The following is a 21860-nucleotide window of genomic DNA, read 5'->3' as shown; positions in this document are numbered from 1 at the left end:
ATTCAATATTTTGCCATTTTCATATAAGTCTTACATATTAGTTTTGGAATTCTTAAGTACTTTGTATTATTCTAAGCTGTTAGTGTAAATGTGGCTTCTTTGTTTTGGTTCTCAAATTTATCTTTATTAAGTATCACTTTGGGTACAGGTTTTCGGGTTTGTTTTGTGTTTTGAGATAGCTACCACCCAATATTACAGTAGGTTCAGGTGTACAACATAGTGATTCTACGATGTGTAGCTTTCACTGCGCAACGCTATTACAATACCACTGACTGTATTCCCAGTGCTGTATCTTTTATTCCCGTGATTTATGCATTCCATAACTGGAAGCCTGTATCTCCCACTCTCTTCCACCATTTTGCCTGTCCCTCTCCCCCTCCCTCTTCTTTTTGGCAAACATCAGTTTGTTCTCTGTATTTATGAACCTGATTCTGCTTCTTATTTGTTTGTTCTGTTTTTTAGGTTCCACATATGAGTGAAACCGTGTGGTATTTGTCTTTCTCTGTCTGAATTATTTCAGTCAGCGTGATACTCTCTAGGTCCATCCGTGTTGTTGCAAATGCAACATCTCACCTTTTTAATGGCTGGATAATATTCCGCTGTGTGTGTGCCACATCTTTACCCATTCATCTATGGATGGACACTTGGGTTGCTTCCATATCTTGGCTAATGTAAATAATGCTGCAATAAACATAGGGGTGCATGTATCTTTTTGAATTCGTATTTTTGTTTTCTTTGGGAAAATACCCAATAGTGGAATTATTGGAGCATATGGTATTTCTAGTTTTAATTTTTTGAGGAACCTCCATACTGTTTTCCCAAATGTGGCCTTTTTCATTCAATTTTCAAGCTCATTATTGCTGGGGATGTTCAGGAAAATTAGACTGTATTGTCTTAAATTCAGCTACTCTCCTGTGCCCTAACAGTAATTCTAATAATATTTTTGTTAATTCCCTTGGATTTTCTAGGTATATGATCCTGATGTATGAAGAATAAGGATACCACATTGTTACTTGTGTTCAAATTACTTTCCTGAATCATGTGTTTTTGCCTTGGCCTTTAAAGTTCCATTTTGTGAATTATCTGACCTCTCCCTTGCCCATTTACCCATTCCGATCTTGGTGTTTTTCTCAGTGAATGGTATAATTCTCTCTCTGTCTCTGTGTCTCTCCCTCAAATACACACATTTGTGAAGGATATAAAGTGATCTATGAACATGTACTTTGACAATAAATATATCCTTAGTGAAATATATTCTAAGGACAAAAAAAATTCTATAAAGAAATATTCACTTTTATCCAGGAGGTTTATAGATACTGTATGTTGATACTATAATTTTAAGACTATGGTATAAATTTTACAGCAGAAAGCAAGTAAGCAAATATATTAATACTGTTGGCACCAAGTTTTTCCAGGTGAGAGAAAGATGAGGCAAACATAAAGCCATAAAAAGCTAATATAAACTCTGTTTTATTAGATTTGAACTGAATATATCAACATTGTCCAAATGATCTCCTGACTAAAAAAAAAGAATACATCATGGTTCAGCCTTGAGCTCTCTAATCTCAGGGCAGAGCCTGCTTCTAACCCTTTTCCTCCTTTTCCTCCTGTCCGCCCCCCCCCCCCGCAACTCGTGCTCTCCCTCTCTCTCAAAAATAAATACACATTAAGAAAGAAAGAAAGAAAGAAAGAAAGAAAGAAAGAAAGAAAGAAAGAAAAGAAAAAAAGAAAGAAAAGAAAAGAAAAGAAAAGAAAAGAAAAGAAAAGAAAAGAAAAGAAAAGCAAAGCAAAGCTGTGCCAGAAGATCCTACTGTGCATCTTGGTTAGAAACCATTGACACAGAGAATATCCAATATTCTCTTTAAATTTCAATCTATGTCACACCCCTTTTCTCACTGCTCATTTTGTTTGTTCTTTTTAATATGATATTGGTCAAAATTTGTCTATTATAATGCTTTTTTTCCCATAGCACAGCCATTAGATTGATTAATCCACTGTGTTTCTGATTCCCAAGTCCATAACCCCTGCTTCTCTCCTTGTTATTTTCTTACACCAATTTTCTTTAGCATGTTCTTATTGCTTGTGATATTTTATTTCTCATAATTTCAGGAAATAAACAATGTATTCATTTTTAACACTTCTTTTCAAGCAAAGTCAAGTTGTGCATTTACTTCCAACCACCGTGTACACATCCATTTTATTTTTATTTTCATTGTTCTGCAGTAATCTTTGTTGTATGTTTGAGTTCCTCTGTGGTTTACCATTTTGATCCACAAAAGGGAGAATTCTCTTAAATTTCCAAGTGCTTATGGGCTTTTTTTCTTCCATTTAAACTTTCTTCTTGGTTTCTTCTTTTCTTACATACATCATGATTTTTTTAAAGGTGCTTTTTAAATGATTTGTTTTAGGGAAGTTATTGATTTTTTTGATCTGATAATCAATTTCTGTGAAAGTTGTTTGGAATGTTGAAAAGAATATATGGTCTCTCCTTCCCTCTCACTTTTGCTCTCTTGCTCTCTATTTTTCTATGTACTTGACCTTAGTCATATTTTAGATTCTTGAAATGTTTTTTGTTAAACTGTCACTTGTGTTTCTAAGACATTTTTAAAATATGTTTATTTTGGCTGCTAGTTACTAGATGTATAAAGGCTCGTGGTAATCACATCTTCATTTTGGGTATTAGCTATTAAATACTAAAACTCCATAAACTGGCCTCCCCATCCCTGCCCGCCCTCCAGCCTCACTACCTTTCAGTCTTCTCTTCCCTTCTCATCCTATCACTCTGGCCTTCTTTCAGATGTTCAAACACACCCTGCTCATCTACCACAGGGCCTTTGCACATGGGCTACCTTCCTTGGGGTTATCTTCTCCAAACACTTTATCTAGCTAATGCCAACTCTGCTTTCAAGTCCAAATCTAAATAACAATCCTCATTCTAATTTCAGTCTACAAGTGCACAATCTAAATTCACTTCTCCTTTAAATGTTTTTGTGGCACCTTGTAGCTTTTCTTGCTAGTACTGATCACAATTAGCAACTCTGTTTTCATTGGCATAGTATCCTATCTCTTATAGTGTAGTATAGCATTGTTGTACAGTATCAGCCTTTCTTGCCAGTCATGACCACAAGGTCATAGATTGAGACTGTTTTGCTCACTACTGTTTCCCCATTTACTAGCATAGTGCCTGGCCCATGGTAGGCACGGCCTCTGAGTATATATAACCATTCTCTGTTAAGGAATTCACCTACCGAACTACAATCTGAGAGAGGGAGGTAATTTAAATTGAGTCACTAAGTTCCCGAGAATGGAGAGAAAAACAATATATATATATATATACATATATATATATATATATATATATATATTTAATTTCTAACAACATGGGAGTTGGAACACTGACCTCCATGCCATCAAAAATCCACATGTAACTTTGAGTCCCCCCAAAACCTAACCATTGATAGTCTACTGTTGATTGGAAGCCTTTCCAATGACATAAACCATCAATTAACACATATTCTGTATGTTATATGTATTATATACTGTATTCTAACAATAAAGTAAGCTAGAGAAAAGAAAATGCTATTTTAAAAAATCATAAGGAAAAGGAAATACATTTATAGTACTGTGGTGTAAAAAAATCTGCATATAAGTGGACCCACAGAGTTCAAACCTGTGTTGATCAAAGGTCAACTATAGACATATACAGATATAGATACAGATGATATATAGATATATATGCATGTATTTCCTATTATGACTGCTACTTCTCCTTCCAGAGAACTCAGAAATTATGAACACAGAAATGTGTGTAGCGATACATATACGCATTTGGAATTTTAGTGACATTCATGCTACGTTTTACCAAGAATGTCTTGATTTTTATGGCTGAAGCAGAAATCGTGCATTGGCCTTTATTCTGCTTATGATCTTGTTGACTATTTTCTTGCAGCTTCTGAATAACTTCTTCAAGGACCCATTCCCAGAAGAATTTTTGGTTCTCTTCAGAAACTGGGTCAATGACTCCAATCCTGCAGTTAGCAAACTGAGCCTCCAGAAAATTGCCAACATGGCACCAGTTATCAATGAGGTACGCGCGAATGTGTGTGTGTGTGTGTGTGTGTGTGTGTGTGTGTGTGTGCGTGTGTGGGGAGGGGGGTGGGTGTGGTTTGTGAATGCCATCACCATCAAAGTTAACCTGAGATTTGATATTGCTCAATATCTTTACTGATAAAACATTGATATTTCTCAGTTTCTAACAGCTAACCCAGTATCAAAGCCTGATGTTTTGTCGGCAAGAAAATTGGGTTGAGTAGAACTGGTGGTGTAAGTAAATTCAGGAGCGTAATGACCTTGTTTACATTTTCCCCACAAAATCATTCATTGCCCTCGGAATTGAGCAGCATCGTCCTACACAAACTCTTTTCTTTCAGTCGAAACCACGCACACGTTAAGTTAATTTCCCCTTCAATACACACAGGTGCTGACACATTAATTCCGATCTTGGGGCCCTCGCTCAAGGTTTTTCTTCCACACCTCACAACACGTTCCTCCTTCACCCATACATATTCACATCTGTCTCCTTTTTCAGCTCAAGTCAAATTCCGCGGAATATTCTGACCTGGCAGCCTCGTTCTTCTCAGAGCCACACCAACTGTCAGCACTCGCTTATACAATACTTTATATCAAAAATTCTCTATGGGGCACCTGGGTGGCTCAGTCAGTTAAGCGTCTGACTCTCATAATCTCACACGGTTTGTGGGTTCGAGCCCCGAGTCAGGCTCCGTGCGGACAGTGGAGAGCCTGCCCGGGATTCTCTCTCTCCCTCGCTCTCTGCCCCTCCCCGACTCTCTTGCTCTGTCTCAAAATAAATAAATAAACTTAAAAAAAAATCCTCTATGTATGATGCTTGGGCCAGCCGTGTCAGCATCTCCCAGAAAACTTGTTAGAAATGCAAACTGTTGGGGCGCCTGGGTGGCGCAGTCGGTTAAGCGTCCGACTTCAGCCAGGTCACGATCTCGCGGTCCGTGAGTTCGAGCCCCGCGTCAGGCTCTGGGCTGATGGCTCAGAGCCTGGAGCCTGTTTCCGATTCTGTGTCTCCCTCTCTCTCTGCCCCTCCCCCGTTCATGCTCTGTCTCTCTCTGTCCCAAAAATAAATAAAAACGTTGAAAAAAAATTAAAAAAAAAAAAAAAGAAATGCAAATTGTCAGGCCCCACCCCAGGCCTGTGGAATCAGGAATCCTGGGGTGGGGGTGGGGGTGGGGGTGGGGGTGGGGGTGGGGGGGACACCAACCTGTGTTTTTGTAAGTCTTCCAAGTGATTCTAACACAGTTTAAACTTGAGAATCACTGTCTTACACTGTTTCCTACTGAATCATGTGAACACTTCTTGCTTTCCAGGAAGATTGAATCTAAGCATACCCTTACGTTTTGTAATTCTCTTATAAATTCCTTTTTCCTTAGTTGTTTTTTGAATTCCAGTCAGTTAACATACGGTGTAATATTAGTTTCTTATGTACAATTTAGTAGCACTTACATGCAATACCCAATGCTCATCACAAGTGCACTCCTTAATCCCCATCACCTACTTCACCCATCCCAAAGTATCTCGCATAATGGCATTATGCTGATTCCATAACCCATTGTTGATTTAATAATAAATTTAATAATAAATCCTTGTTTATCTATGAAGCATAGTCTCTGAATGCTCAAAGCCGGTCAGTGGGCACCCATTTTTGCACTTAGAGAGACATGAGCCATGGTCTGTTTGCTTTAAATAAATCACACATGTCAGTGTGTATTCTATTAGTAATCAGAGTTATTTATTGCCTTGTCTGGCACTCTTCCCAATGTTATTAACAACTGAAAGGAAGATTCTATGTCAAGGTTAGCTAGGAGAGAAAGAGAGAAACAGTGGAGAGGGAGCTGGGTTGAGATCACATACTACCTATTGGTAAAGACAACTTTCTAGCCAGATGCAAGGCCTCTGGCTATTTTTTTGGTAAATGGTCTCTGTTTCTTTCGCTTCTTTTCTTTCCAGCCTTTGTTTCTCTTCTTTGAGAAGAGAAGGTGTCTCCTTTTTGCCTTTTTCCTTGCTTTATAATCTGCTGTCTCTGACTCCCAGGCCTTGGCTCAGCAGCTCGGTGGCTCTCACGTCCACACAAGTCACTGGCACCCGGTTTAGAGGTCACACTGTTCGTGATGTGCTGGTGAATGCTTAACGGTCACCTCTCTGGAAATAACACCAATTTCTCTGGTGTAGGTACTCTCCATGCGGCTAATTTCAAGCTGTCAAAGGGGCGTCATTAAACAAAGAATTGGGGAGAGATACACAGTAGCACATCACAATTTAATATTCCTACCATACAGATAGGATACGTGTATCATATGCCCTCAATGGCATATAAGAGTAAACTGGAGGCAAAGAAATAGGAAGTGATAAGTTTTGAGTATTTATTACCGTTGTTTTATTTCTTTACGGATTTACCAAACTTGGTTTTTAATAGTGACTTTTTAAATTTTGATTCCAGTGTAGTTAACATGCCGTGTTATATTAGTTTCAGGTGTGCAATAGAGTGATTCAACAACTCTATACGTCACCCATGGGGTGTTCATTGTGATAAGTGTACTCTTGATCCCCTTCACCTATTTCACCCTCTGCCCACCCCCCTCCCCTCTGGCAGCCATCAGTTTGTTGTCTAGAGTTGAGAGTCTGTTTTAACAATCAGCTTACAAAATTTTTGACAATGTGACAGTTGACCGTCTGGGGGCAACCCCCCCCCCACACCCCTGCATCCTGCCCAAACTCTGGTGTGTTTGGTACCAAATGCTACCTCAAGTCTCCTTCTAGCTCCAAAATCCAACCATTTTCCTCTTGTATCTATAGATAGAAAATGTCTGCAGCTTATTAATATCCATCTTGGATGCCTTCCTCTCAAAAGAAAAGACTGTTATAATTCGGGCCTTACTCACCCTTCGAAGACTTTTAGGCAAACTGGACAAGGTGACCTACTCTTCTTTGTGTATTAGGATTGCTTCCAGCTACTGCCCTCTGATGGATCACGTGAGTTACAGTTACATACGTGACATCATTCGGTTTTATAGATAAGCTGAAGGCCCAGAAAATAGTCATTTTGTGCAGAAGCACTATCTTTTCCAGAGATAACAATATGAGTCAAAGAAGTACAATCTCTCTCTATATAGTTATATACATATAAAACTAACCCGTGAGGACCTGGAAAAGTCGGCCCATAAGAAAAGAGAAGCAAAAAATAGCCTCTGTCTTTGCATGAAAGAGGAATTGTAGCTCAGTAGCTGTATCTCGGCTAACCCTGGGTCTGGATTCCCTGGGTTCAAATCCCTGTTCTGCCTCTTATGAGCTGTGAAATGTTGAGCAGGTGATTTAGTCTCTTAATGTTCCAGCCTCTCCACCTATAAAATAGAGAGAGTGGCACGTGTATTATGGGCATTAGAGATGACGGGTACAATGCCCCAAATGTGTTAGTTATTATCATATAAAACTCTAAGTAAAGGGTCTTTCATCAAAAAGTTGTGCATTTTGAAAATTCTCATTTTGTATAGTAAATGTGTTCCAGAAAAGTTGGGTGAAAGCAAGATATTTTAATAAGCAACAACACTTTGGTATGCCATGGAGAATCTATTTATTTTTAAACACTTCTATGAGTTGCTTGTGAACCAGAGAATTATTTCGTAGAAAATTATTTTGCCAAAATTTATAGGCTCTTAATTATTCAGGTTTCATTGAAGAAGGGCACAGATTATTAAATTATAAAAAAAGAATAAATTTAGTGGCAAAAATTATTTTCATAAGGACATAGTAATAATAATGGTAAATGGATTTATTGAGCATTTACTAAGTACCAATCACTATTCTAAGGGATTTACATGGACTACCTCATATAATTCTCTAAACAACTCTATTACTATTATCCAGTTTACATGTAAGGAAAATAAAGCAAAGAGAAATGAATATTTGGCCAAGTTCACACAGCTAATAAGTAGTGGGAATGTCCATGTAATAAATTATTTTCAAAATGAAATCACTTGGGAAAAAAAAAACTAAACTCAACTAAACTAAATAAATAAATAATCAAACCAAACCAAATGAAAGGAGGCAAAATCAGAGAGGAAAGTACCAAATATCGATTTACCCTAAGTCATCCCTCGGACATAGAGTATTTGAAAACTACTGGATATCAATGAAACTATGACACTATGTGTCTCCATTTTTTTTTAATTTTTTTTTTATGTTTATTTATTTTTGAGACAGAGAGAGACAGAGCATGAACGGGGGAGGGTCAGAGAGAGGGAGACACAGAATCTGAAACAGGCTCCAGGCTCTGAGCCCGACGCGGGGCTCGAACTCACGGACCGCGAGATCATGACCTGAGCCGAAGTTGGCCGCTTAACCAACTGAGCCACCCAGGCACCCCACTATGTGTCTCCATTTTAAAAGAAAAGAATAATTTGCTCAAGCTTAATCTATGGGGAATAAAAACAGGATTTCATCAGGTGTGGGGCACTAAAAGCTCTTTCCACTGGTCCAGATAGGCTTTCAATGGTTAGCATATCTTCCTGTAGACTAAGGATACAACAGGTAACCCACAGATGAATGCACTTCGTGGGTGTGTTACATTTGGCTGTCATTTTATATCATTTGTGTTACATTTAGACTGTTGTCTGAGTCCATTATTTTTAAACTGGGAGATTTCTCCAGAAATCTGAATTGTAAATGAAATACCAGAAGATTTGAGAATACTGGAGCCCACAAACCCATTTGGCAACAGTCTGCAGGAGCTTGGTGCCCTCTCTGAGACAGGCCCGAGCCCTCTGCTTCAAGCCCCCCTCCTCTCCTTGCTACCTGCTTTGCTTGTTTACATCAGCTTCCTAGCCCCAAGGACATGACTTGATGACCATTGCTTTAGGTTTGAGCTTTGATCCACATTTGTTACCTCCGGGAAGGAACATACAAAGCCACATTAGCCATTTGTATTTTGCTGGGAATATATCTAATATATTTCTGAAAACAGAAAGGAAAAGCAGTTAATGAAATCATGAACAAAAACTGGGAAGTGATACGATATTTTTAAAGATTAACCTCTTCTCTGACTTGCAGTTTTTCTCTCCTAGCTTTTTATAATCCCAAAACCCTCCTATTTGGCATAAGCAAGCTCTTAGAAACCTGGTTCTTATGCCAATATGCAAAGAGTTCCCATTGGTATTCACCAGTAATCTGCAAAGGCCTACAGCCTTTGAATGCACCATGGTTACTTTAAGCACCTTTATAGAAATTACTTCCAGGTTATACAGATTATTCCAATTTATATTTTTAGAACGTTCTTAAATACCGTCTTCCTGAATTTAAGAAACACTTTTCACAGGGAATTTTCATAATGTATCTGAATTTGAGTAAGCGAATCTTTATTTTCCAATCAGAAAAAAGCTGACTACTTAGACTGAGATGAATCTTTTCTAGAAATAAATGATAATTATAATTATATATATGTATGTATGTACATATATCTACATGGTATATATACACATATAGTATATATACATGTAAATATATTTAAACATATATACACAAGTGTGAGATATGTATCTCCCACTGCTTAAAGAAAAAAGCCTTAGTAATATCCTCATATGTGACCTTTCTCTGTGTGCATATTGTAGAGTAATGAAGGCATTCGGAGTATGGCCATTCGACACTTTGGTGAATTACTCAGGGACATGAGTCATTACATGTGGATGCTAAATGATGTGGTTCTTGGAGGCTTGGTGCCCCTGATCCTGTTTTTGGAGGACACAGATATCAGTGTAGTTAAAGTAAGTCCTGTGATCTCATTTTTCCTAGTTTTGCAGAGAATCATAGTGTTTTTGGTAACATCAGACGAGCAGATCCTCAGTGACCTTTTTCTGCTTCACAGGCATGTAGACATACATTAACAATCTGTACATCAGAATTAAACTGGTCAACATCTTATTTGCTCAAAGACAAATATTACAATTTTGAGCTGGTGGTGCTCAACATCTGTAACAATCTTGTAAGTAACCCCACAATGTGTACTACCTTAGGAGTTCTAGAAATAACTTGAAAGGAGACCCAAAGTGATGAAAGGTGTGGCAGGGACAGGAGTGGACCCTGGAGAAGGAATGTGAAGAAAAGATAAGACATGAATAGTTACAAGCCAGGGCTTAAGACCAGAAAAAAATTAAATTTTCCGCTTCTTCCCCAACATGGATCGCCTCTGATTATCTTTCTCCAACCCACTTACTTTGAGCTACGGATGGTGATAAACGTAGGAACAGCATTTAGATCACCAGAAGCAAAACTGGAGTTACTTTGTCATCATCTTAATGAGCTGGTGTTCTGGAAACCAGCATGAATTGCAGCAATAGACAAGTGGGGCTGGAAGAATGCTACGCAAAAGTTGGAAACACAAAGTTGGGCTTAGGAATCATATAATAAACTGAATAACATCTCCAAACAAAAGGGTAAAGTGTATACGTAGAAATCTCCAAGGTTTAAATTGGTCCTAATTTGGTATAAGCAACCAAGCTCTTTTTTCTGGAAGCCTCTCTAGAAGAAACATGCTTTTGCCAATGACTGAGATCCCCCCCCATTTTATTTTCAGCTTGTTTCTCATGAGAACTACATTACAGATTTGATATCTGACACCTTGGGGTTCCTGAGAAGCTCCCGAATATATCTGAGGAAAGCATCAGTTATTTTAATTGGTAAATAAAATTCAATTCTCATTTTTTAATTTGCCTTACAAGGTACAGAATGGGGTAGCAGCTTGAAGTCTTCCTTAAAAAAATACAAATTTTCTTGGTTTATGAGGGGCAGCACCTGCCATGGTGGTATCTATTAATCAAAGTTAGATATGTGATGAGAATAGAGTTCTATTTGCTAACACAGTAAGTATTATTATACAAAGTGCATTCAACAGGATGAATTTCAGATTTTAAGATGGTGTCAAACCATTGCTAATTCTTCCCCTTCACTGCCTAAAAATCTACCCAAAGAGCAAGAAGAATATAAAAAATACAAATACCATCTTCAATAAAACAGGACAACTGTAACTACAAATTACAGATGAGGAAATGCTACTGAATCCAATAAAGTTCTTTCAAAAGTGTTGTGGGGGGAGGGGAGGTGCAGGAAGATTCTAACAGAGGACAACTAAAGTTTTCGATCTTGTACAAACCTGACCAAACAGGGGTTTTGTCCCCCCTCACTAGTTTGTTACCATAAAGATCAAAATTAATAAACCTTTATTTGGAATGACAGGAAGTGAGTTCCCTGTTTGGTAGTGGGATCTTCCCTTGACCCTATTTAGCATCATGGAGTAGTAGGGGCACCCAGAACTGAGGAAATAGTCATGTCAGTCGGACTTGTAGAGAGGAGTCTGTCAGTCAGCGAAGGTAGAAGACGAATCAAACCAGGCTCATCACTAGAGCTCACAATCTCTCTGGGGCTTAGAGGAGCAATGCAACACAAACGTGCAGAAAATCCTGTGTCATAAGAACTTTATTTCAAACCGGAAAGAGCTCCTATCCTGAATTCTACCCTGGAACTTTCTGCAAACAGTCCTCTATAACTAATATTGCAAGATCCCAAAATAAATAATTGAAAAAGGCATTATCTTTCTACAGAGGTATTTCCATGGGGAAAATGGAGGACAAAAAAAAAATTAGAAAATGTTTCTACAGACCAGACAAAAACCATGATATAGATTTCTGTGAACCCAAAACTTTGTTATGTAAAGATCTAAGGTATAATGTCAACACACGGGCAGTATATGATAGGAGAACGGGAGCACAGGAAAAATCAGCTTTCAAAGAATGGGGGGAAAGCGTAAGAAAAAACTATATAACCATTAGTACACTATAACCAGCAGAAGAGAAAATATAGATTGTTGAGAACCTTAGGAAGGAAGGAACAACAGGTACAGGGTTGAGAAATGCTAGCAAGAGGAATGAAAACCGGCAAGAAACAGTTTGAAAAGCTAAGGGACAATGAGCAATCCAGAAGATAGATAAAAGAAATGCCAACTATGCATAAATATCCCTGAAGAAGAAAAATGATTAGGGGCGCCTGGGTGGCTCAGGCAGTTAAGCGTCCAAATTCAGCTCAGGTTATGTTCTCATGGCTGGTGAGTTTGAGCCCCGTGTCAGGCTCTCTGCGGTCAGCTCAGAGTCTGGAGCCTGCTTTGGATTCTGTGCCTCCCTCTCTCTCTGCCCCTCCCCGATTCGCATTCTGTCTCTGTCTCTGTCTCTCTCTCTCAAAAATAAATAAATATTAAAAAAATTAAAAAAATTTTTTTAAAGAAAATGATTAGAGCAAAAAGGCGTTCATTCCAAAGGTATGACTTAAGGGGCTCCTGGGTGGCTCAGTCGGTTAAGCATCCAACTCTCGGTTTCGGCTGAGGTCATGATCTCATGGTTTGGTTAAGTTTGAGCCCCATGTCAGGCTCTGCCTTGACAGTGCAGAGCCTGCTTGGGATTCTCTCTCTCTCCCTCTGTCTCTGCCCCTCCCCTGCTCATGCTCTCTGTCTCTCTCAAAATAAATAAACTTTAAAAAAAGGTATAATTTAAGAAATAAAAGAATTAAATAAACTGAGGTTTGATAAAATGTTTTTCAAGAAACATTTTATACAGAATGCAGCATTAAGACATTTCCTAATGAAGTTATGGAACTTCACAGTTAAAGAATTCTTTGAGCATTTGGGGGGGGGGGGGAAATGTCATCTATAAGTTACAAAATAAGTAAATCTGGCCTTAGATTTCTCCACTTCGGTATTCAACCCTAAAATAAAGTAGAATAGTGCCTACAAAATCCTAAATGGAATGAAAAGAAGAGAGAGGAAAGAAGAAGGAAGGGAAAAGGAGAGAGCAGCAAAAAGGGGGGAAAGGAAGAAAAGAAAAAGAAATAAGAGTCCTGGGGGGCGGGTTGGAGATGAGTGAGGGAGGAAGGAATGAAAGAAGTGTGGACAGACGAAAGGAAGGAAGGGAGATGGAAAAAGAAAGTACAATGTGTGCAATATTTCTATGGAAAAAAAAAAACCAAAACCTTGCAAGTATTACTGAAAGACACAAAGAAGATCTGAAAAAATAGAAGGGTATAAACCAAATTTTGGGAAAGAAAGAATCAAGTTTAAAAATGTGCCAGTTCTGGGGTGCCTGGGTGGCTCAGTCCATTGAGCATCCAACTCTTGATTTCAGCTCAGTGCATGACCTCAGAGTCGTGAATCCAAGCCCCGCATCAGGCTCCACAGAGCCTACTTGGGATTCGCTCTCTCCCTTTCTCCCTGTCCCTTCCCCCCTCTCTAAAATAAATAAATAAACTTAAAAAAAACCAAAGAAAATAAAATGTGCCAATTCTTTCCTACATGGATCTATGCATGGAATGCACTGCCAATTCGAATATCAGTATGGCTTTCTTTTTGCAAAACTGACATGTTGATTCTAAAAATAATGTGGAAAGTTAGCATACAAGAATATCCAGGAAATTCTGATCAAGAGAAAAAAAAAGATGGGGCCAGGGGTGGGGGTGGGGGACTAGCTCTATCAGATATTAATACAGCTACAGTACTTAAAATCACATAGAATAAATAGACAAACAACTAGAACAAAGTACCGTCCAGAAACAACTATCAAAACAGGCAGTGTTTTAAAGTGAATCATTGGCTTTAACTAACAGGGATGAGAATATAGAATCTTCCTTAAATAGCTTCGGGACACCTGGTGAGCCATCTGGAATTTCAAAAATTATTTCATTCCTATCTTACTTACTTACTGCAAATAAATTCCAGATAGTCAAAGGCTCATATGCTAAAAATGAAACCATAATGATAAATAAAGTAGAATAGTATGGAAAAATTTATTGTATAGTCATGGGGTGGACAAGACCTTTCTAAAGTAAGGGTCAAAATCTAGGAACCATGAGGAAAAGATTGATAAACTATGAAAAAAAGTAAATACTTCTGCAGGGCAAAACCACTATAAACAGTCAGAACCCAAATTGAGATGATACCACAAATGAAGGGTGAGTTCTCACTGTCTGAAGATTCTTTATAAATCCATAAGAAAAGACAAGAAATTCCTAAAAATTCCCATTATTGGCATAGAATTCTGTACAAAATAGCTGACATTTAATAAAATAAAATTAAAAAAAAACAGACATATAGAAAGAATTTTTTAATGCAAGAAAAAACCAAACAGTGGAAATAGAATCCAGGATATACAATTCTTGAATGAGCTTTAAAATAGAAATTATAAATGTGTTTAAGAGATTAATAAAATGGAATGCATAATTCAGTGGGTAAAATTAACAGCAGATTAGAAAGACCTGAAAAGAGACTTTGAGAATTAGATCTGTCAGAACAAAATATTCAGCTTCAAGATCAAAGTTTGAAGAGATAAGAGTAGAAAATAGGAAAAGAGCATAAGAGTATGAGACATGGTGAAAAGGTGAAAAATACACATCCATAAGGAGAGAGGAAGAAGAATGAGACAAAAATATTTGAAGGGTAAAGGCCAAGAATTTTCCAAAACTGAAATAAGGTAATAACAAGAAATAACACATCTAGGTTTGTAAAAGGAAAATAAAACTTTTAAAATATGTAGATAAATAATTATATTTAAAAATATTTAGAACACTGGAAGGAATTCAGAAAAATTGTTTGAATTAATACATAAATTTAGCAAGCTTTCTAGACACAGCATCAAAATACAAAGATCAACTGGATTTCTATATACTAAGAATAAACCATCGGGAAATCAAATTTTTGAAAATGCCTAATACAATAGCACCAAAAAATCCTGAAATAACTCAAAATAAAACTACAGAAAGATGCCCAAGATGGGTACGCAGAAAACCAGAAAATGCTGAGACAATTTTTAGAAACTTAGATATATAATGTTGGTGAACTAAAGGATCAGAGAGTATGGTAGCTTCGACTCTTCCCCAAACTGATCTGTAAATTCAGTGCAATCCCAAACAAAATCTCACCAGGGGCTCTGAGTGTGAGTGTGTGTGTGTGTGTGTGTGTGTGTGGTGTGTCTGCGTGTGAAATGAGACAAGCTGATTCTAAATTTTACATGAAAATGTAATGGTTTGAGAATAGCCAAGATGATTTAAGGAAGAACCACAACGTTGAAAACTTATACTACTGGGTAGATATCAGGACACAGTATACATTAAGGTAATGTGGCAGTGGCATTGTGATCGAATGAAGTCAAGACACTACCCCCCCCCTCCGCCCCCGCCACACACACAATTATGATACAAGTGACCCTGCACAGCAATAGGGAAAGGACAGTGTTTGCTTTAATGGTTCTGGGTTAATCACACAGGGATATAAAAAATATCTTGACTCCTATTTTATGCAATATAATTACAGTTGGATCTACAATCCAAAAGTGTAAGAGGTAGCACAATAAAGCTTCTAGAAGTAAATACTGAGTAGTAGGATATCAGGATGACCTTGAGACAGCAAAGATTTCTTATAAGAACCCCAAAATTCACTAACCATAAATAAAAAGATGGTGAACTAGACTACATTAAGATTAAAGACTTCTGTTTATTAAAAAAAAAAATGGAAAAGTTTAGCCCCAAAGCAGGAGAAGAATTTGTAAGGCATGTAACATTTAAAAAGATTAGTACCCAGAATAAAAACGCCTACAAATACATAAGTAAAAGACAACTCAATATAAAAACAGGCAAGGGACTTGTCAGAACAGGCATTTTGCAAAAGAAATATAAAAGTGGCCAATAAACACTATATAAAATTCTTATTAATCATGACCAAAACAGCAAAGAAAATCACAGTGTGATGCCACCAAATCCATGAGAATAACTGAAAGGAAAAAGACTAACAATGTCAAGTGGTAGGAGGCAAAGCAATGGAAATGTTCATAGTTACAGGTGGGAGTGAAAATTGATACAACCACTATGGAAACTGTTTAACAGTAACAATTAAAGGGGAAGATAAGCATATCCCTTAGCCAATAAGTCTTCTGCTAGCTACATACCAAACATTAATGCATACAAATGCATACCAAAATTCATGTACAAGAATGCCCATGATAATATCATTATTTGTATAGCCTCAAATTGTTCAGCAGCAGCAGAATGGATTTTTTTAAATGCTGCATTCATAAGATGGAGTATCACATAACAGCGTTCAGCAAACTTTTTCTGTAAAGGAACAGATAGTAATTGTTTTAAAATATGAGTACTGTCTGGTCTCTGTCAAAACTACTCAGCTCTGCCATAAAAGTAGAATGGATAAAAGTAGCAATGGATAATACATAAATATATGAGCCAATGAGCTTGGCTTTGTTCCAAGAAAACTTTATTTGCCAACTCCTGATATGTAGCAGTGGAAATGAGTGAACTATTGCTTCATTAAAGAAGTTGGATGAATCTCCCAATAATGCTCAACAACAAGTTGAGCTAAAGAATAATCTAAGGGGTGGGGGAGGAGATTGGGAAGGGCATGCCAGAGACTTCTGGAATGGTAGCAGTTTTTCTATTTAATGACCTAAGTGGAGCTAGAAATGTTCTCAGTAATCATGCACTGAGCTGTGCCAATATGATTTATGCACATTGATACACATAAATATATCTCCATAAAAAGTATCATTAAATAATAATTATTTGAAAGCACTAAAAGGTGTTCCAAGGATAATCTTAAGACACGGTTTGCTTTGAGGAAAGCTATGGAGGCAGCTAGATTAGAGGATGCATTTCCACAATGTATTTTGGGGTCACTCTAATACTACTTTGTGCGTAGGGTACTTGGCAAAATCAGGTGGCCATTTACTGCTCAGAGATGAAATTGAAGTCATGCTTGAAGGTAAGTGTTGAAGTTATAATGAAATCTGTATGTATGAGTTATGTATAAGTCTAAGTGAATTCACTGTCTGTGATTCAATTCACATATGTGTTCTATAATGGTGCCAGGGACGGGAGGAGGGTGGTAGGGAGGAATCAATGGAAAAACTAGGTTAAAGGGTATCTTTTTTCTTTTCTTTTCTCTTCTCTTCTTTTATTTCTTTTCTTTTCTTTTTTCTTTTCTTTTCTCTTCTTTTTCATTTCTTTTTTTCTCTTTTCTTCTCTTTTCTTTTTTCTTTTCTTTTCTTTTCTTCTCTTTTCTTTTCTTTTCTTCCTTTCCCTTTTCTGCTTCCCTTTCCTCCCTTCCGTTCCTTCCCCTTTCTCCACTTGCACCGGAGAGAATTAAGGAACAGTGTTTGCTCTCGAGATGTCCGAACTTTGGCATCTCTCTCTTAGCCTCTATTTCCTCATCAGGATCAGATTTACAAACAGGTGGGATAGAAAATAGGGTGGCAGCTTCCCTCCCTTCCGTGTGTGTGTGTGTGTGTGTGTGTGTGTGTGTGTATGTGTGTGCGTGTGTGTAATAGACTTTATTTTTTAAAGCAGTTTTAGATTTACAGCAAAATTGACAGGAAGGTACAGAGATTTCCTATATACCTCCTGCCCTCACAATGTTGCACAGCCTCCCCCACCATCAACGTCTCCCCCACTCCAGATGTTTGTTACAACTGATAAACCGACATCGACACATTATGATCTTCCTTTTTTATTCCCTCATTCCCCCCATTCACTCATTTCTTCAATACCTATCTGTGGACAACCTGCAAATGCTAAGCCCTGTAATTCTGCCTCCGTGTCCTCAGAATCTTCTTTCTCTCCCCCTTCTCTTCCTGCTCCTTCTCCTCCCTTTTCCACATCTGTCCTCCCCTCCCCCCACCATTTCTTCTTGTTAAGAAGAAAATAACTCCCACAAGCCTGGTGTCTGGATATAATGACATTAGCCTTTTGGTATATGTATTATCTCAGATATTTTTAAAGAATATAAGCTATTATATATTTACTTTTTGAATTATCAAAAAGTTGTGTAACTTTCTCATTTCCTCATATATTCATGCCAATATTCATATATTCATGCCAAGAAACAGGGGTTTGCATGATCGTAGTAATATGTGTGTGCCATTTCATTTTATGATATGGCAGATTTTTACGTGGTTCTCTGTTGATGAATGTTTAGACAGATTCCAACTTTTCTCATTATTATGAGTACTACTGAGCCTCTTGATGAATATATATTTATGCCATGTAGCAGAATGCTTAGCACATGACAGGCACTCAGTCAATGTTTAGTGAGAATTCCTATTTTTCTTTTAATGAGGTCTGGTGGGGATAGCAGGCAAAACTTCCTGGCTGCTTCTAGCCAAAATAGTGAAATTTAAGGGTGGAGAGGAGAGAAGGAGAGACTCTGTGAGACATGGTGTTTGTTCAGGGTTCGAGCTTCTCGACCACGAAAGAGACGTCTTGAACTAAAGGTTCTTCTGCTCTTAACAGCTATTGACAGAGTGCTTTGGGATGAAGATCCCATCATCAGGCAGTTGGCAGAAATCACCCACAAAATTTTTAAGGAAATAGCCCATAGACTGACGTCCTCACATGTTAAACAAACCTTCCGAAGATTATTTCACTTCATCTATATAAAAAAATTGAAGCCTCTTTACAATTATAACTGGCCCAACAACCTGGCCAGCAGTCCTATGAAGATTAAGGAAACCGATGGTGACAAGGAAGGACTTACCGATGAGAATTATGTATACATGTTTGTAAAGAATGAGACTTGAAGAACTTCCCAGAAGAGGAATGATTTTCCTTTCCCACCTGATAACTTGAGTCTATAGGTACGTGCTTTTCTGAAGGATGCTGGAAGCCTTTCCTGTCGCTTCTTAACTCTCTATTCAAATAGAGAAATCTATTGCTTCTTTATGTTTGATGCTGAGCAGAGAGTTCACCTCATCAAATCCGCTAATAAAATTGAAAAATCATATAAGCAAAGCATTTGATGAGAAGCTCTTGATTTTGATCAAATCAACCTGCGTCTACTGAACACCTTCCAAGTACCAGGCACGATGGTAGGCGGTGGGGACATCTGGATGATATAAACAGGGTTTCTGTTCTCAGGAGAGTCACAGCATGGCTGTTTCCATCCTGCTTGGGCAAATGCTGCCCAGGGCAGTTTCAAAAAGGAAGGAACGGAACTTGCACTGCAGGACGAAGGGGAGCCCCTGTATTCTTGCATTCTTGTTGGAGACACTGAGGCAAGAAGAGTGTTGGGGGAGAGCTAGAGACTTTGTTAAGGACACAGGCGGGCAAGGAAAGAGTGGGGAGAGCTGAGGCCTGAGGGGAAGATGATGCTGTGCCCATCACTTTAAACTTTTTGAAATGAAAATAGGATAACCCGTCCTAGTTAGTGGTGACCATTGCCCTCAGGATCTGGTGTCCCGCCATCCTGACCCATCAGAAAGTCCTCAATGGTCTTGCCTGACCTGTTGCTTGGGCTCATCTTTCATTCCCCTCACCCTACCTCCCTCCCACCCTGTGCTCCCTCTCTGGCATCAACCCCTCCAGCCGCAGGAAACTACCGGTAACCCCTACGGTTCAGGTGTTGTGTCTTTGTAATGTGTCAACTCGCAACGCTCGCACATTTCCACTGCTTCGTGGGCCCACCGCACTGGTGTGGGGTAGCAGTCACTGCATCTCCCCTGGGGTCCTCCTTCCACCTCTCTGACTTCTGAGCCAGTGGGTTTAGTTCCATTGACAAAGGACACCAGCTTCCCCTGTGGGACAGCCATGGACGGTAGAAGCCATAGGAGACTACCGCCGCTCCAAGACTGTGGGTTCTACCCCGTCCTTGCTGTCCTACTTTACACCCCCCCTTCCCTTCCCAACCGCATTGAGCTTGAGACTTCAAACTTGGCATCAATGTGAAGACGACAGTCTTGCAGAGACTACGTCCCCCATGGTTGCTTGCAGTCACATCCTTGGTCGTGCCTCTCTAATTCAACCCTGACCCGTGTATGGAAGATGCACTTTCCAGGACCCTTTGGAGTGTTGCTCCTGTGTTTTGCCTTAATGCTCTGTGTGCTCTCGTTGCATTTACCAGCTTGTAGTGAAATCATTGTTTTTTTTCTCTTCCTGCCCCACAACATTGAAGTTTCTTAAAGGTAAATGCTGTATCTTATGCCTGGTGGAGTACTCTAGAGCCCCGTGGTGCCTGGCACCAGATGAATGCTCAGTGAACGCATGCCAATGAATGAAGTGCTAACAGGACATGTTGCCCTCACGCTTCAGTAAGAATTTTCAGATATTCATAAGTGTTGGTTAATATTAAACATAATGAAAGAATGGATACTTTTAATTTACTCCTTAGTCCATATTACTTCATTCTTACCCAGATGTTCCAGACCTCACTTCTCAAAATCAAAGCAACTTCCTTTCCCACCTTTAAGTGAGCAGGATACCTAGTGTGGTAGGCTACATAACAACCCTCCTAACGATATCCAATTCCTGATCCCCAGAATCTGCGAATATTTTACCTTCCGTGGCAAAAGGAGCTTTACAAACATGATCAATTAAAGGATCTTGAGGTGAGGAGATTAGCCTGGATTATCCAGGTAGGCCAAATATAATTATAGGTTCTTTATAAGAACAAAACGGGAGGCCAGAGAGGAAAGAGATTTTTGGAGATGCAACACCCTTGCTTTGAAGCTGGAGGTAGGGACCAGAAACCAAGGAAGGCAATTCTAGAAGCTTAAAAAGGCAAGGGAATGGATTCCCTCCCAGAGCCTCCAGAGGGAGCACAATGCTACCAACACCTTGATTTTGTTCCCAGTGAAACGCATTTTGGACATCTGAACCCCCAAACTGTAAGACAATAAGTTGATGCTGTTTTAAGCCACTACATTTGGCAGAGCAGAAATAGGGAACTAAGATACCTAGATTTCTACAAAACAAAGCAAACCAAAGTAAACTCTAACTCTCCCCACTCAAACACACACGCACACACACACACACACACACACGCACGCACACAGACAGCAATGAGTATAATGGACCTTACGCAAATGTCGAGGTTTCTGTAAAATATCTGATATTCTGTGCTATTTATACATTAGACATGCTCTTCGAAGTCCATTAGGCCACCCCATCCTCACACCCAACTGACACTATAGCCTCTTCATCATCTCCCGGCTCTCTCTCCACTTTCTCCCTCCCATCTCTTCTCCCCACCCCGCCGCCCACCACCCTGAATTCCTTGACTTCCCAGGAATCATGAGCTCTTTTCACTTTGTTGTAAAACAGTTGGCTCTCCACAGGTTCCAACTCTAGCCTGAATTTCCATATGCTCTGAAGACATAAAGGCCTTCTTGCAAAACGTCCTATCTTCCTGAGGTCCAATTGTGATTCTAAATAAATAGCACATTCCCTGCTGGCACATGTCTGTGTTACTGCCATTTGCAAAAATTTTAATAATTCTTGCAGGCTTCCCCATGGCAATCATGAATGTGACCTTTGGTGCTGTGCAGAACATGGCCACCATCCTGGAATACTCACCCCTCGCTCTCTGCTCTCCGGGGCCACTGGCTTTCTCATCTCTGTGTGACCCATGCATTAGGGCCTGCGCTCATGCTCTTCCTGTGCCTGAAACACATCATCACCTAGCCAGTTAGTACCCATCTTTCTTTCTTTCTTTTTTTTTAATGTTTATTTATTTTTGAGGAAGAGAGAGAGAAGAGGAAAGGCAGAGAGAGAGGGAGACAGAGGATCTGAATCGGGCTCTGCAGTGACAGCAGAGAGCCCAAAGCAGGGCTCCAACTCACGAACCATGAGATCATGACCTGAGCCAAAGCTGGACGCTTAATCGTCTGAGCCACCCAGATGCCCCCCTACCCATCTTGCAAACGCCAACTCAAAATTCATGTTCACAGAACCCTCTATATGCCTCTGTA

At 39.1% G+C, this 21860-nt stretch overlaps 1 protein-coding gene across 1 annotated transcript in view; it reads left to right on the top strand.

Annotated features, from left to right (window-relative positions):
* The window catches only part of MROH9 (maestro heat like repeat family member 9), a 138781-nt gene extending 120086 nt beyond the window's left edge, over positions 1-18695 (top strand). The window contains exons 15-21 of the mRNA XM_047076468.1: positions 3950-4087; positions 6883-7059; positions 9690-9842; positions 9944-10060; positions 10652-10754; positions 16820-16882; positions 18409-18695. Of these exons, the coding sequence (XP_046932424.1) occupies positions 3950-4087; positions 6883-7059; positions 9690-9842; positions 9944-10060; positions 10652-10754; positions 16820-16882; positions 18409-18695 (1038 nt within the window). The remainder of the gene's footprint in view (positions 1-3949; positions 4088-6882; positions 7060-9689; positions 9843-9943; positions 10061-10651; positions 10755-16819; positions 16883-18408) is intronic.
* The last annotated feature ends 3165 nt before the right edge of the window (positions 18696-21860 follow it).

The sequence above is a fragment of the Lynx rufus genome, unplaced genomic scaffold (genome assembly GCF_022079265.1).
Source record: "Lynx rufus isolate CCGP_SWC_20201006 ecotype Redwood Valley unplaced genomic scaffold, mLynRuf1.p SCAF_15, whole genome shotgun sequence".
Taxonomy (NCBI): Eukaryota; Metazoa; Chordata; class Mammalia; order Carnivora; family Felidae; genus Lynx; species Lynx rufus.
The sequence above is the reverse complement of the archived record's forward strand: the minus strand, read 5'-3'. Positions and strand labels throughout refer to the sequence as shown.